Source organism: Pollicipes pollicipes, unplaced genomic scaffold (genome assembly GCF_011947565.3).
Source record: "Pollicipes pollicipes isolate AB1234 unplaced genomic scaffold, Ppol_2.1 Scaffold_5724;HRSCAF=6776_pilon_pilon_pilon, whole genome shotgun sequence".
NCBI classification, from domain to species: domain Eukaryota; kingdom Metazoa; phylum Arthropoda; class Thecostraca; order Pollicipedomorpha; family Pollicipedidae; genus Pollicipes; species Pollicipes pollicipes.
The window spans coordinates 41,964,483-41,980,819 of NW_023596746.1; the positions used below are offsets into that span (position 1 = coordinate 41,964,483).

The window sequence follows — 16,337 nt, forward strand, 5'->3', positions numbered from 1 at the left end:
CGTCCACTCATCATCTTGCCGATACAGATAGCCGAACTGATTCTGTTCAGAATGCCGCACTTCCGGTCCCGGCGGCGGTCCGGCGCCGATCCGGCCGGTGCGTGAGATTCCGGGAACAGCGCTGCTGAGCCGCGGCGATCTCCAGTTGATCCCGGGAATTCACAGTCTCCGGCGAAACTAATCATCCTCGCATGGTTCCGGCGCGTCAGCGCCGCCCACTCCATAACGGCCGAACCGGCGCTAGAAATGACACGCTGCTGGGCATGGTGGCGCCTACGGGTGCAAGCGGGACGGAGGCATTAGCTGGCGGGTCAGCCCGCGGTGGCTTGAATAGGCCCATTCATGGCGCGAGCAGTGCGCATAATGCACATAATGCATCGGATGGACGCGCCTATTGTCCAAACATCCCCACCTGCAATCATACCGCGCACGTACCGAAAGGAGACCCGGAAATGAAGGCCCCTGCGCACGTATCGAAACGGAGGCCCCTATGAACGTGTTGCAACGAGGCTCCTGACGGTATGGACTGGGCATAGGCTCATGAACCACGCTTTTGACATAGCCGGTAGCGTGAAATTTGGTAACTCAGCGAGGTCCAAGCGCTTCAAGCCATCAATCAAAGAGCAGTCCCTGCTGTCTAGTCTGGATGCCAGGCGACCGCACGCATGTTAGCGTCAGTAAGCCTTCTTATATGACATCACGATTTGCTAGTGTAATGACGTCATAGTGGCTTATCTCGACGTCACGGTCTCGCTAATGATCTTGAGATTAAACTCCACTAGCGGTGGATTCGCGGAAACGCTTAATCTTTCATGATTATAATGATGACAGTGGTGACCTGGCGCTTGTAGAAACCTGCTGTCTCATAGTACAACCGAGGGTGTCAGCGAGACATCTGCTCCCGCGTCCAATGCACTGGAGCATAAACATAATATGCACTCCACAACATTCAGTCCCCGCTGTTCGTCCACGGCGCTACCTGGATTTCAGACATCATCTTTATTGGCATGTGTGGCAAAGCCGTCGCCGTCACCGCAAACATACCCGGTCCACCCCGACCTCCCGCTTGTTAGTTCGGTACCCAGTCCCCAGCATCACACAAACAAGTGGACACATTTTGTGGATCACGACCCTCTAAGCCAGGGACACGTACGCAAAAACATGCTCCGCAGTCACTCCGTTCCATTTCAATTTCATCGTAACGCAAAATGTTATTTAAATTGACGGCACCGAATCCGACCTTTCAAAAGTTGGCCTCCCAGGAACACGGGTCCAATATCCTCACGTCTGGCTCTAAATTAGGCAGAAGACCATCGGCCAGAAGTGACAGTCGTGACTCCCGAAATGTTCAAATTTGCATCGAGCCGTTCGTCCAGCCACGCCTCTTAATGTCTAGTCTCGGGAATCAAAGCCGGCACAAAATTCACCAAAATGAGCGGTCACCACACAGCTGTCACGTCACCACACAGCTATCACGTCACCATACAGCTATCAAGTCACTACACAGCAGTCACGTCACCACACAGCTGCCATGCCATCACGCAGCTGCCATGTGATCCCACAGCTATCGAGTCACTACACAGCTGTTACTTCATCACAGAGCTGTCATCACACAGCTGTCACGTCACCACGCAGCCGCCATGTCACCACACAGCAGTCATGTAACCACACAGCTGTCACGCCATCCCGCCTGTCACACCACCACACAACTTCACGCCATCACATGGCTGTCACGTTACCACACAGCAGTCACGTTACCACACAGATGTCACGTCATCACACAGCTCTCGTTATCACACAGCTGTCATGTCACCACGCAGCTGTCACGTCATCACACGGCAGTCAAGTTACCACATAGCAATCATGTTACCACACAACGGTCATATCACTACACAGTTGCCACATCATCACACCGCTGTCACGTCATCACACAGCTGTCAACGCTCAGCTGAAACGCCTCAAACGTCATCGGTACGCTGAAACGCCGCCAAACCGAGCGGCGATGCGGACTACTCCGAACCACGACTGGGCACGACTGCGGACGAGACCTGGTCTCAGCCTTGGTAAGCCTACTGCAGTTTGCAACTTGGTCCACGCAACTGTACCTCGCTATCAGTACTAGCAACAACATCTGGCCAACCGGGCATTCTACAACAGCAGGGCGTCTGGCGATGCCCATTATGTGCGGCTTGGTGTTGGCTTACGCATTCGTAAAGCAATAGTTCCTGTACCACACCTTGCACAAAAATCCCAAGCCACAAATTGCACGCTATGATCATGACAATATCGGCAAATGACCTTCAAGACTATGCATTCAAGATATGGCATATATTGTAACACACTGTGCGACCATAAATACGATGTTCACATTGATGCACCGTTGTCAATCATAGTGATTTGTTCGAGCCAAACCTCAGAGGCCCGGTAATGTCCTGTCATCGGGGCTTTACGGCGCACTCAGCTGCTGAGGCTATATGGTGCCGCCTACCTCTCACCCTGGCAGGAAGGGCGGGAACCGCGGGGAATCGAACCCCGTACCTCTGGTTTCCCAGACGCGAGTGGTTAACGCAGACGCGTTAAGCACTACACTACCGGCGCCCCAGAGGCCCGGTAACGCAACATTTACACTCAGACGACACGGATTCATACTAACCCAGCACATATCACAGAGAGAAATGACGCTATGCAAATGCGCGACCGTTTACGGACGTGTATCCAGGATGGGCCACATCGCATGGAGCATTACGGAAAAGCCCCGTCATAAATGCATGTCATTCTACACAGTCGCATCTGGACGCTGAGCGAAAACATCGGCTTCGGATGTCCGGGCTGAGCAATCCCACGCCGCCTCCAGCCTGCACCCAAGCCTGTCTGGTCTGACCAAACGTACAACCACGCCACTAAAGCCCGCACGCCAACAACCCACCCCACAGCCGTGCCGGCGTCCTCGTCCTCAAACCTGACATCACGGAGCGTTGGGCCACCGAGCCGCCGTCTATAACAAATCGTCCCAGTCCTGCTCTTCCCAACCGGCGTCCGCCAGGTCACCGTCCGTCGGACGGAAGGACAGGTCAAGCTTGGGCACCGACGCTGATTCCGGGGCCGACGCCGGGGCCGACGCCGGGGCCGGGACCGGGGCCGGTTTCGGCTCGGACGGCGCCACGCGCGCGCTGCGTATCATGGGCTCCATGTCGGCGAACAGGTCGTCTTCGTGAGACTCGCGACGGCGCACCTGGATACTGAACCGCTCGAAGTCGTCGGCGACAGGCACCGGCCGCCGCCGCGGCGTCCTTCCGCTCAACTTCAGACTGCCGCCGCCAGGGGCGCGCGCGGCGGCGGCCGCTGTGGTCGGGTCAGCGGCCGCGGGGCCCAGGCCACCATTCCCCGAACTCAGGTGGGCACGGCCGTGACCGGGGCCGTCCCAGGGCGGGAGCGGCTGCTCGGTGGCCGGCGGCGGCGGCGGCTCGGCGTCGGCCGCCTCCCAGTCGGACCAGTCGCCGTCGTCGGGCTCGGACTCCGGCTCCGGCTCCGGCTCCGGCTCCGGCTGCGGCTCTGGCTCCGGCTCCGGCTCCGGTTCCTCGGGCAGCAGCTCCTCGCCGCCCTCGGGCGAGCGCCGCTCCGGCAGCAGCTCGGCGGCGCCGCCGGCCGCCCGCTGCGCCAGCTCCAGCAGGGTCGGGCGCCGCTCTGGCGGCGGCGCGGCCGAGCGGTGTCAGCGGACGGGCATGCGCTCACGCCGCGTCACCAGAGGTGTGTGGCCTACTACGGCGTCTGTCATTTTGATACAGTTAGCACGCAGCTTTAATCCCAAATTGGGTTTATGGGCATATGCCAACACCTTGTTTCCATTTTTGCACTAAACTGCCGGCACTTCCCTTCACATCCGATGAGGAAGCGCACATATGAGATGCATGAATCAAAGGTCCAAAACAGGTGTCGGAAGCCTATTACGCAAATAACTCCCTACGCAGGTAAATGCAACCGAGAAAACACTGGAGGGGAATCTGAGGAGGTTTTCGATGTGATAAGTCGTCGCCCATAGACCGCCTGGTGTGAGAGCGTATACCCATCACGTAAAATCACACGCACGCACGAGCGCTCACTGTCACACAGCGCGCTAGACCGCTGCTTACCAGAGACATCCTCCAGCCGCTGCGCCAGCGTCACCCGCTTCTGCCCCATGGGAGTGCTCGAAGAACCCTTAGTGGCCTGAAACGCCCGACACCACGTTGCTAACATGACATCGCGCCGACCACAATCGATCCATTGTACTGAGTCCTCATGAGAATCTACAACGGCTGTGATTCCGCAATACTAAAACGAGAAGGCACCGTTCCAGTGCTACGCAATACCGCGTCACTGGGACGCCGGCTCGGACGTTCTAGCATCCACGACGTTTAACCCTCCCCCTGGGACACCGGTGTTCGGTCTGCCGTGCATCCACTGCCGCCTGCTGTAACCTCACGCCTACTTGGCCATTGGACTGCCGCATGGGCCCCCTCTCCGCGCTGGCTATGACCGGCATTACGAGGCGCTCGATCCACCCGACCTTACAGTGTCCACCACCCGTGCACTGCAGCGGCCCGGACGGTGACCTGCTCGGCGCCGCGCTTACCTTGGGCGTGCCGTTGCCGAAGTGTTTGTGCCGGTGTGAGCCGATTACAACGTGCGCCCCTAGCAGGGGCACGAGGTCGGCCAGCGCGCGCAGCGTGGCTGCCACCAACTGGTCGTGCGTGTCCCGGATGCCCAACAGCAGCTGGCGGCGAGGTCAGGGGTCGGACGTCGGACGTCAGATGTCAGGCGTCAGGCGTCAGGGGTCAGGGGTCATGCGTAAGAGGTAAAGGGTCAGGCGTCAGTTGTCAGTTGTCAGGCGTCAGAGGTCAGGGGTCAGGCGTCAGGGGTTAAGAGTCAGGGGCCAGGGGTCGAGGGTCAGTCGTAGGACGTCAGGGGTCAGACTCAGGGGTCAAACGTCAGGGGTCAGACGTCCGGGGTCAGACGTCCGGCGTCAGACGTCAGACGTCAGGGGGTAGGTGTCAGGGATCAAACGTTAGGCGTCAGAGGTCAGGGCTCATGGGTCAGCTGGGAAGGCGACGGGACAGGGCGCCACAGAGAGCAGCAACGGGGGTCGGCTGCGCAGCGGTCACTGGCTGATGGCAACAGGGCTTATCACTAGAGCCCGACAGTTTCCAGTAAGATCCGTTATTTCAGTTGGAACGAGCGAGCTGATGATGGAAATGGGTGCTATCTTCATGTTGATTGTTGGGAACTGAAACAAATGGGTCTGCCATGGGCAATGTCCGTCTTTCATGGGTTTAGCAGGCATCCGAGGCTTCCGCTGATGTAGCGGTCATGCGCTAGTTAGCGAAAACCATCGAAAACTGGCTGGCGGCGGGTCTGAGCCCGGTGAGCGGCCATTCGTTCCATGGCTAGCGGTTATCAAGAAATAATTTCTTCAGCCATTGTGGTCCAAGAGCCAAATCAAGTGCATTTATTTGGTTTGCATTGTAACCAAGACATTCAGAAACGTCAATATTTTGGAAGGATATTGGTTACAACCATACAGGCCTTTGCGCCTGTGTGGTTTGCATGGCCCCACCAGGCAAATCGTACCCGGGTCTGATTTAAAAAGAAAGGCGACAATGGCTGCTTCCCGGTCAGGAGTGGCCGTCTGCATGGATCGGAGGAACCAGGTCACACGGCCGCTCACAGATGGTTTGCTCGTGCACGCTGTGCGGTTCGCTGCTAGCCTAGCTTGGTTGGGAGGATCCAGGTGCGAGTCATTCAGCCAGGGCGAACGTCGGCGAGCCACCGTACGTGGTTTTCAAATTTCCCGAGACGCGCGTGTCAGGCTTGAGTTGATTCGGTTCCGGTGGCACTGACTCCGATCCCGACTCACAACGCATGGAATCAATTCCCCCTCTGATTCCCCCCTGGTGCCGTGGAGCTTTCAGCCAACTCCGACCCGAGAGTGTATGGTCCAATTCAGCAATCAATGACCGACGATGAACTCCATTCACGTCGCCACAAAGTCACACAAAATCAAAGTCGAAATACAACATTTTTGGATACTAGTGCGGCAGTATACGACGGTGAACCATCTTGCGCATGTTTAAAGACGTGAGTATAGCCTATTTGTTACATCTTTTGCAGTCAGCTCACCGCCTTCTCGGCTGACACAACTCCCAATCCAGTGCACAATAGCACGCCAAAGGCATCGATTCCACTCCGACTCAACGCCAATTTCCTTATTCCGGAGCCATCCCAAGGTCGGACAATTTCAACCAGAGCCAAGCACAAGCCTGGATCCTATGTCATGAGACGAGCGATGGGAATACTTCCCGGCATTCGAAAGCCGCTTAAGTCGCGCGTGCTGACTTCGGCATCGCCTGAGTCACGCGCACTTCGATACCCACAGACTTCGCCTACGGGTCTGGATACTGAAACCCGACGGCAGCCCGACATAACGTCCAAAACCGCGGATCGATAGTGTGCGCTCTAGCGCGCGTGGCCCGCCGTACGCACTGGTGCATAATGGTGCTCTCGCGATAGCCCGCCCTTCGCCCGATCTCACCTCAACTAAATCGATAGCGTGTAACTGGGGCTCCAAGCTGTCGAGACCTGGGCGCGCTTTAAAACTGTGTTCGCACTGTCTGTTATCAATGTTCAAACTTGAAATTGTTTATGTCAATCAAGTGGGAGGATCAAGATTGATCACATTACACTGCTGCACGGAAACCTGCATGACCAAACGGCTTGCGCGCCCAAACACTGAAAGCATTGCGGAACAATTTCCAAAGAACTGCACCGTTTCTCGCTAGGAGCACCGTGCCGCCACCACCAGCTGATGTAAATACACACGCCCGTCGCAGCAGCGGCCGCCAGCCGGGGCGCTCGGACATGGCATGGCCGGTAATTTGACGTTAACACATGCTCGGCGCGCGGTCCGAGTGTTGTTATGATCAGCAACAAACGGCGGCAGACCAAAATAACTCAGGGAACCATGACAACAGAAAAAAGTAGCAATGTCCCCAAAAACCATGCAAAATAGACATGCATCTACGGTGACCATTACTTCGGCGCAATGCTTAGAGCATACGCTACACAAAATTGCGTTAATTTTCCTTATTGGCCATTTCTGAGGACCTGAGAGAGAAAATCCTCACCTCTGGCAGTATCACTTCGGCGAGTAAGTGCTTGGGTATCTCCTCCACGTATTTTGAGAAGTGCTGCAGCAACACTAATCGGATGTGCGCATCACGAACGTGGAAGATCCGTAGCAGCTGCGGCACGACAAACCGCCGGAAGACAGAAGGCCCGAACACACACTCGGCCGAGCCAAACTGATCTGGAACAGCACAAAACTGCCCACTCACCTCGAGACGGCTCACATGCCAATGTATCTTCCACGTTTCTCTGACAATACTGTTAGATGGCAAGACACATGATAGGATAAATTGTAAAGCGTTGACAAGTGGTTAGTCCACGAGGCGTCACCGTCTCGGGGTTTGTTCCCTCGCTGTACTATTCTTCTCTGTCTCTGCTCTCGCCGCCGCTTCACCAGCCCCTCTTTCCCTGCCACCCTTGTCCTGCCCTCTCCGCCTCCGCGCGCGCCCCCGCGTCCGCCCCGGTTCCGTCCGCCGGCGGCCCCTCACCGACTCTGGGCGAGAGCAGGCGCGGCAGGAAGTGGCGGCAGGCGTCTCCGTCCAGTAGCACCAGTCGCCCCAGACAGAGCGCCGACAGTCTGCTCGCCACCAGCTCCTCCGGGTAGGCACGCAGGCGGCTGGCCAGGTCACTGCACATCGGGGACAGGCCAGGCACGCCCGGTACAGAAGGGAGGTTAGACACGTCCGGCACGGAGGGGGGGGGGGGGTCAAGGAAAGAGGAAGGTCAGACACGCCCGGTGCAGAGGAGGAAGGTCAGACACCTCCGGTGGGAAAGAGGAAGGTCAGACACGCCCGGTACAGAGGAGGAAGGTCAGACGCGTTCGGTACAAAGGAGGGAGGTCAGACGCGTCCAGTGCAACAGTCAGACTCGTCCGGTACAGGCAAGGCAGGTCAGACGCGTCCGGTACAGGGGAGGGAGGTCAGACGCGTCCAGTACAGAGGGGGAGGTTACTCATGTCGGGTACAGGGGTGGGAGGTCATATGTTCAGTATAGAGGAGGTATGTCAGACACGTCCGGTACAGAGGGGGGGGGAGGGTCAGACACGTCCGGTATAGAGTGGGGGGGGGGGGGTGAGAAACGTCCGGTACAGAGGGGGAGGTCAGACACGTCGGGTATAGAGGTCAAACACACCTGGTACAGAGAAAAGAAGTCAGACACCGGAGTACAGTGAAGTTGAGGTCCAACAGGGATGTAACAGGAGACTGAGGACAGACACAGTATGCCCAGAGCATGACGTTAATGCTGCTAGGAGAAGTGCGAAGTGGGAGGGACGCCGTCATAGGCACGGGAACACGCCTTCACACCGGGGTTCACGTCGCAGCTGAGCTTTATGAGGATCGCATGAACAGCCTTGGGGCATCCGTCGACGCTATAACAATACCATGACATCGAGAACAGGCACTCAGCAGCCCACTCGACCTACATGAAGAACGTCTTGCGCTCCTCCTGGCTCTTGAGCACGATGTCAGTGAGGAACCTGTGGATTTGGTTGAACTCGTTGCTGAAGAAGTCGTGGCCCTCCAGTTCGGAGAGGGCGGGACGAGCCAGCGGATCGCGTGCCAACAGCCGGCGCTTCGCCTCGGCTTGAAAGTGACGAGCGCCCGGGAAGTCTGGAGCGAATAGGCCAACGGTAAGCCATTGTCAACAGCGTGGCGCGCACCAGGTGCGTGGCCTCGGTTAATGACTCATAGGTCGTAAGTTGATGCCGCAACCATCACATCGTCGATAAGTCTTCACTATTGTTACGAAACTAGTTGCCTTCAGATGGCACGATTGTTCAATAAATTGATAGTTCTGGAACAACAAAACAGGCTCGTTGTTCGCACTGCTTCAAAATACACTAACAGTCCAGGTCATTTTGAAAAGTTATGACGCGTAACGCATGTTTAAACACCGCATAAAGTCAGCTCGAGGTCTTACCGCTCCGCACGCACACTCCAATCAGCTCGTCCACCAGCAGACCGTATGCGTACACGTCGCGGCACCAGGGCCGGCTCTCACGCCTGGAACGGACGTCCGACGGGCCCGCGTCACAGATACACCAGGCAGGGTGACTCGGGCCGGTGCCCCCGTGTAACCAGCCACGGAACACGGCACGGCAATGTGATCGCCGCTGCCACATACGCCCAATTCTTCTTCGCCCAATTCTGCTCGCGTTGTTCACACAAGATCTCAAGACCCATATTCGTGTGTTGCAATTGTTTGCGATTTCTGGTGTCAGAGTCCGTCCGCAACCCCGTACATTCTCTGCGAACAACACACATCACTGCACCACCTTGGCATGCCACGACCACACAGCAAGAGCCATGCCGGCCCGCTCCGCGTCACTACCCAGACACGATGGGTCGAACGTCCAGGTCTGCCAACTGTGCGGGTGCCTGCTGCTCCCTGCACCGCTGTCCCCAAGATGTTTTAGGGTCCAATCCCATTTATAATGCTATCGGTCGGTGGATCCTGTGCCATCCACCACTGCTGACTTCCCGTAACCTCGCTCTGCTCGGCGGGCCCCCCACCCGACTCGACGCGGCTGTCTCCGCCTGCCCGCCAGTTGCCAGCCCTGCCCACCACTGCTGCCGGTCGGCCGGCTGCGGCTCGGTCTCCTCGGGCGGCAGTGCCGGCTGGTAGCGGTGCACGGCCGTCTGCTGGAGTCGCTCGGCCGTGGCGTCCGAGAACCGGCACGCGAACTCGCCGCCGCCCAGCCGCCACGCACCGTCCGACGTCACGAACACGGCCGCTTGGCCCACATTGTTGTGGCACATGCCCGCCTGTCGGCCACGAGCTCGGGTCATCGGCCAGCGGGTCAGCTGTTCGGGCTTAGGGGCGATCGACCGCACGGTCGGTTACCAGAAATGGACGGAGTGCAAGGCGCACAAGTCATCCAGTGTGTGGCTTGTGCGATGTCGTAATAGTTTTTAATCATTCCATGGGACTCGTGCAGAATTTTCACATCATATGGTCACTAGTTCCACCACATCTCGAACTGAATGAAGCAAAAGACTGAAGCACGGCTGGTGACCCATTTCCAACTCCCAACCTCTCTTCGCTGGACCAACAAAGTATGCTACGGCGCCCCCACGTGAAAACAACAGCGTAATACCTCTGTGCTGGTGCTCACCACCCCAGAACAGGGCAGGGGGGCACCATGTAAAGAGGAGTGCAGAGCAAGACTGCTGATAGTGACCTGCTGGTGCAGGAAGTTAAGCGCACGTAGTACGGCCAGCAGGCCACCACTGATGTCCAGCTCGGTCAGCCGGCCGGCCAGCTCGGCCAGCGGGCGCACATGCTCAGTGACCAGCTCCACACGGCTCGAGGTCTCACGCCAGCTGAGGAAGCGAAGCAAGTCTGGATGGCGCAGCGTCATCAGCATCTGGCGACAAATGGTGGTCATCTGAATATGCCACAGTGACTGCACTGCACAGTGGTCACAGCATTACAAGGCAGGCAGAGTGCTAGCTGAGGACATTCATCAGGTCAGGCGGGTGTTGTATCTGCCTCATGCATCACTATGTGGATGTTTAGTGAGAATTTGAGCTCCTATCACATTGCTAAATTTTAACTGTCTGTATCGTAAAACTACTACCTCACCACACCAACAAAAACAATGACCTTGCAGGATTGTGAAAGCTTATCCCCAAAACATGAGTTACAAAATTATGATGTTAATCACCATAAATGACGTGCCAAGTCAACTGGCGGCAAGAAACTTAGTGGGTAATGCTCAGTGAACCACACTGCTGAGTGGCAAGTATGACACAGTTGGGTAATGGCATTGTTTCAAGTTAATGTTATCTATCAACTTCATAATATTTGCAACTTGATAATTTCATAACCAATGATATTAATATGCATGCTTTTAAATCATTTTCCACGACAACCCATTTCAATTCTAGTAGTTACACATCAAACGTTATGCTCATACTACTGACTTTTTCCTTGCTTGTGGGAATTATTAACATTAGTCTTTTGTGTGCTCTTAAACATTATATATATATATATATATATATATATATATATATATCCTAAATTGTTGATGGTAATAAGCATCAGGCAATCATCAATAGCTGAGTTATTTATTTATGATAACCATGCACTTTAAAAGTCAGTCAATACAACTTAACCATGAACAGACTTAATTTAGGTCATGTGTTATTCACAGTCCACTTTTACAATGTAGCTAGCTGCGGAGAGTTCACCACCACACACAGCTTAGGCTGCATCTGCATCATGACATGAGTCTTCCATTAATATATCACCATCCAGCTTGACATGCTTGACAAATAAAGATCTATGAGGCCTTTAGATTATTGTTTAAATCAATTCACTTCTTTGCATTCTTGTCAGTAGGCTTGATCATACACTGGTTAACTTTCAGTTGCTCAAATCTTGATTCATGTACCAATCAAAATAAAAATTAAAATATTCATGTACCAATATGCTTCAATACATATACAAAAATATCTCATTAATGTTTCCTTGGAGAGAACTTATATTTCATTATGAATCTTAGGTGTACCAGGATGGACATCATGCATCTCTTTATAGATGCATGATGTAGATCTCAATTTGCCCAGAGGCTCTTCTTCAAGTTGGGGCAAAGACAAAAATATGTGCCTTCTTTCAAATGTACCTTCACATTGTTGTGCAGAAAGCTCATCTTTCCTCTCTTCTCTTCTGGCATGCCGACAAACACAGTGATGGCATTGCCAGCAATATCATCCAGAACATCAGCCTCCTTTTCTTCAGTCGCCTGCCCAATTGGTTTGGAAACATATCTCCTGCCTTCGAACAAAACCCACTCTGAAGCAGTGCCAAACGACTCCTTGCTTAATGTGTAGTCCTTGCATTGACTAATGTCATTTCCCATGATTCTTTGAAAGCCGCACACCCACGCACAACTCTACGAGCGCCACGATGCACCACGAGTACCACGGAATCGAAACGGATTTTCCGTGCACAACACTACTCCACCGCCATCCAAGCAGCTGAGCTCAAACTACGAAACCAGTGGTCAGATTTTCTTCAGATTGGTACCAATCGAAAGCTAGTATGCGGTTTAAGTGACCGGTCTGAAACTGGTGGTCACAGGTCACGATATTCACCTAAAAAACCGCATGGATCAATTCAGGGCATTGCAGCCAGGGGCAGATCCAGGATTTCGTCAAGAGGGGCGACGCAACATGATGGGGCGACCTGGAGTTTGAGGCCCTTCCAAATATATATATATATATATATATATATATATATATATATATATATATATATATATATATATATATATATATATATATATATATATTGTGTGTGTGTGTGTGTGTGTGTGTGTGTGTGTGTGTGTGTGTGTGTGTGTGTGTGTGTGTGTGTGTGTGTGTGTGTTGTGTGTGTGTGTGTGTGTGTGGGCAGTGCGTATACACCCACCAAAACAGAGGGTGGTTACGCACCGGGCTTACACACTCTCTAAAAATCTTTCAGATGGTTGTACGTGTTATGCATACGCGGATTGGCAGCCTTGGAGGGAAGCAAGTGCAAACATGCAGAATCCCGTGCGAAAAGATGGCTCTATGATGATAGATATCAAACGATTACAAATTCCTTCAACTCACTCTGAACTAGTTATATTCTGCTGACAAATCTTCGGCCCCGCGCCCGCATCTCCGGTGGGTGGATGCTTACCGTGCTGGTCTCGTATGCGGTAAGCTTGCGTTCGCATCTAGACGACGGCCGCTGTTAAGCGGGTGGTTTCATGGCCTGTCGACATGGCGTGATGATGCCGATTTGCTTCGCTGCTCAGTAGAGTGAATTATAAATCGGGATTTTCATATCAGACAGCGCCGTAGTTTCTAATGCCAAAGGAAGGGGGGCGGGGGGGCACACCCTACAGATATTCAGGATCCCGCGAATGTTGGCCGTAAATCTAAATGACTGTGACCCACTCAATAGCCAGTGGAAATGACGCATAAGACGGCGGTGGCATGTAGAATTACGTTTGGCAACTACGCGTAAAAATTCATCGGCGCATATTCCACTGCTGCTCAAAGGCGAAGGCACCAAGGCCAACAGGGACAGAACCAGAGTGGCCATGGGCGTCGCAGGAGACCAACAATATGGCTCCCGTCAACAAGTGTAGGTTCCTCAGAGCAAGCAAAAAGAGCTCTAGACCAACGTGGTGGGTCACTAAACGATCGGTAGTGCCTCGACAGGCTGACATATGAAGCCCCGGTCATAGCACAGGACCCTCCAAGCAAAGGGGGATTATCGAGGTTATAAATTAATACCCCTGTGCAATCAAGAGTGCGCGGGCAGGTGAACAACACCAATCTGGATAGGAGTGAAAGGTCAGCCGCAAATGAGACCAAAAGGGGAGAGCCCTCGATTCAAGTAGAGGGCCTCTGAGCACCGAGTGTCTCCGTGCCTTGTCTTATAAGAGCCCTAGCAATGGCACAAAGCCTTTCAAGCAAGTAGAAAGAACCTGAGATTTACAAGAACGGCCCCTGAGCAGCTGAGTGTACTCTGGCATATGCGGCCGCGGGAAAAAGTGTATATAGCCTTTCGGGCGACTGGGAAGAATCTGTGGAGGAAAACCAGATTGATCAAGAGCGCTCCAGCATGGAGGCAGATAGCGTACCAACAGCACATTGGGCCCTACGAAAAAATGGGAAGAGGTCAAGCGTAACGTGGAAAGCTTCTTAGCGATCAGATTAACGTGGCAAGTGAACATATAGGGATTGGCCGCCAACAGCGTAATGACCTCCAAAATTTCCACCAAGCAACACCTTCTCAATCAGCAAAGAATGAACTTCGTTTACTTATGAACTCTTTGCTTTTGGTAGCAATGGTTCTTGGTCATCTGTAGGCCCAAAGGCATCCAATTTTGTTATGCCTTTGTTATAAGGAAACTGCGTCCGCCTGGCTGGGTATGGGCCCCTTCGGAGCCTCTAGGTTCCCTCGGCATAGTCCATGGGACATGGTCCTGTGCCTCTCCCCCCCCCCCGCACCCTCCGCATCCGCCACCGGTCCGAGCAGCTGAATAAATGGGGCCCGCTAAGAACAAAGGGCCATCCATTCAACTGAGAAATACTCCTGACGCAATGTGTAAGGCTCTGAACGATCGAGTGCCCCCGGGCAGGTTAACATATGGGGCCCCCGTCAAGAGCTTGGGGCCCTCCATTCAGATAGGAAGTATTCAAGACCCAATGTAGAAGCCCCCCGAACGATCGAGTGTGCCCGAGCGGGTTAACAGATAAGGCTCCCAAAAAGAGTGCAGGACCCTCCATCCAAATAGGAAGTGTTCAAGACCCAACGCAGGGGACCCTCGAATGATCCGGCGTATCAGAGCAAGTAAACATATGGGGCCCGGTCAAGAGCGCAGGGCCCTCCATTCAAATGGGAAATACCCAAGATCCGATGTAGAGGGCCCCAGAATGATTGAGTGTGCACGATCATGTTAACAAATAGGGCTCCCAACGAGAGCGTAAGGCCCTTCATTCCAATGGGAAGCACTGAAGATCCAAAGTAAATGGCCCCAGAATGATGGAATGTGCCCGAGCAGCGTATCAGAAGGAGCCCGACAAGAGCGCAGTGCCCTTTATTCAGAAAAGAAGTACCCAAAACCAAGTGCGGACGGCCCCCGAAAGATGGAGTATACCCGAGGAAATTATCAGGTGACCTAGACAGGAGTGTAGGGCCCTTCATTCAAACACCAAGACCCAATATGTAGAGCCGCCGAACAACCCAGTGTGGCCGAAGCGGCGAACAGATGGAGTCCCCGACAAGTGCGTAGGTCCCTCCATTGAGATGGGAGGTACCGAAGACACGATGTGGAGGGCCCCCGGATATTCGAATGTGCCCGAGCAGGTTAACAGATGGCGCCCCGGCAAGGGCGCAGGGCCTCCTGTTTAAATATGAATTACCCACGGCACGAAGTAGAGGGTCCCGAATAACCGAGTGCGCCAGAGCAGGTTAACAGATAGGGCCCCCGAGCGGAGGGCTCTCCATTAGAGAAGGAAGTACCCGAAACCAGACGTAGAGGTTCCCCACGATCCAATAAGAAGTACCTAAAGCCCCGTGTGGGGGGGGGGGGGCGAAAGATGGAGTGTACCCGAACAGGTTATCAGATGACCCCGATAGGGGCAGATGGCCCTAAATTCAAATACCAAGAACCAATGTGCAGGGCCCACCAGCAATCCAGTGGGGCCGGTGAGGTGAACGGAGGGAGCTCCGACAAGTGCGTAGGGTACCATTCAAATGGCACGTGCCCAAGGCCCAATATAGAGGGCCACCCGAACGATCGAATGTGCCCGAGGAGTTTATCAGATAGTCCCCCTCCCCCCACACACACAGAAGCGTAACCCCCCATCCAGAAAAAGTACCAAAAACCCAGTGCATACGATCCCCGAAGGACTGAGTGTGCCCAAGCAGACCATCAGACGGGCCCCCGACAAGAGTGTAGGGCCCTTAGCAGGTGACAGAGAATTGGAAACGCCTTAGACCAATGTAGAGGACCCATGGGCCATCGGTAGGCCATCGGTAGGTTAACCGATACCCACGTAGCAACCAGTCCTGAGCAACCGAGAATACCCCGGCAGGTTAAGGTATGGTCCTCTAGCTACCGCTCACAGAGCCTTTCTGGCGAATGGAAATAATCCGTGGAAAGGCCCGTGATTGACAAGAGTTCCACGGCACGCTAACAGGAAGGGCCCCAACAACAGCACAGGGTCCTCCGAGCAAATGCAAAGAAATGAAGGACAATGTGGAATGCTCCTTAACGACCGAAATGAGCCCGCAACGGGCATATAGGTCCCCGGAAACAGCATGTGGCCCGAGACGGTGTCATGGGGCTTAAAATTCCAGTTCACAGCTTTTCCAATCACTGAGTAATTTTTGGAACTTCTCATAGGCCCTTCCCTTCCGCTTACAACTGTTCTCGGTGGCTTGGAAGTCCAGAGATACCCAGTATTGTTGCGTTTTGTGTTAAGAAAACTGCACCTGTTCGGCTGGCTATGGGCCCTGGGAGCCAATGGGCCCCCGGAGCCAATGGGCCCCCGGAGCCAATGGACCTCTTCGGGGCCCAAGGAAGGGGGGCCATGCCCTGTGGCCCCCTCTCTGGTTCCGCCCCAGCTTACCGCCCCCGCCCCACGACGTTACCGTATGTTTTGGGGGATACTTTTGTTATTTTCTAC

General features: G+C 54.3%; 1 protein-coding gene across 1 annotated transcript; it reads right to left on the bottom strand.

Moving 5' to 3' along the window:
• Positions 1-2,995: 2,995 nt before the first annotated feature.
• LOC119103067 (protein-associating with the carboxyl-terminal domain of ezrin) lies at positions 2,996-12,151 on the bottom strand. Its single transcript, XM_037226515.1, has 10 exons — positions 11,789-12,151; positions 10,343-10,528; positions 9,727-9,926; positions 9,082-9,164; positions 8,585-8,771; positions 7,650-7,789; positions 7,161-7,342; positions 4,613-4,753; positions 4,131-4,206; positions 2,996-3,090 (listed from the first exon to the last, which is right to left on the bottom strand). Exons 1-10 carry the CDS (start codon positions 12,023-12,025, stop codon positions 2,996-2,998), a joined length of 1,527 nt encoding a protein of 508 aa, XP_037082410.1. The 5' UTR covers positions 12,026-12,151.
• Positions 12,152-16,337: the final 4,186 nt, after the last annotated feature.

What these genes read in the sequence shown, in the direction of transcription:
- LOC119103067 (XM_037226515.1), bottom strand. Translation starts at nt 12,025, where the DNA reads ATGGGAAATGACATTAGTCAATGCAAGGACTACACATTAAGCAAGGAG. An exon ending in CCTGCTCTCGCCCAGAGTCG is followed by an intron (nt 7,343 to 7,649) that starts GTGAGGGGCCGC and finishes GTGCTGTTCCAG; the next exon opens with ATCAGTTTGGCTCGGCCGAG. An exon ending in TCGGCAACGGCACGCCCAAG is followed by an intron (nt 4,207 to 4,612) that starts GTAAGCGCGGCG and finishes CGGGCGTTTCAG; the next exon opens with GCCACTAAGGGTTCTTCGAG.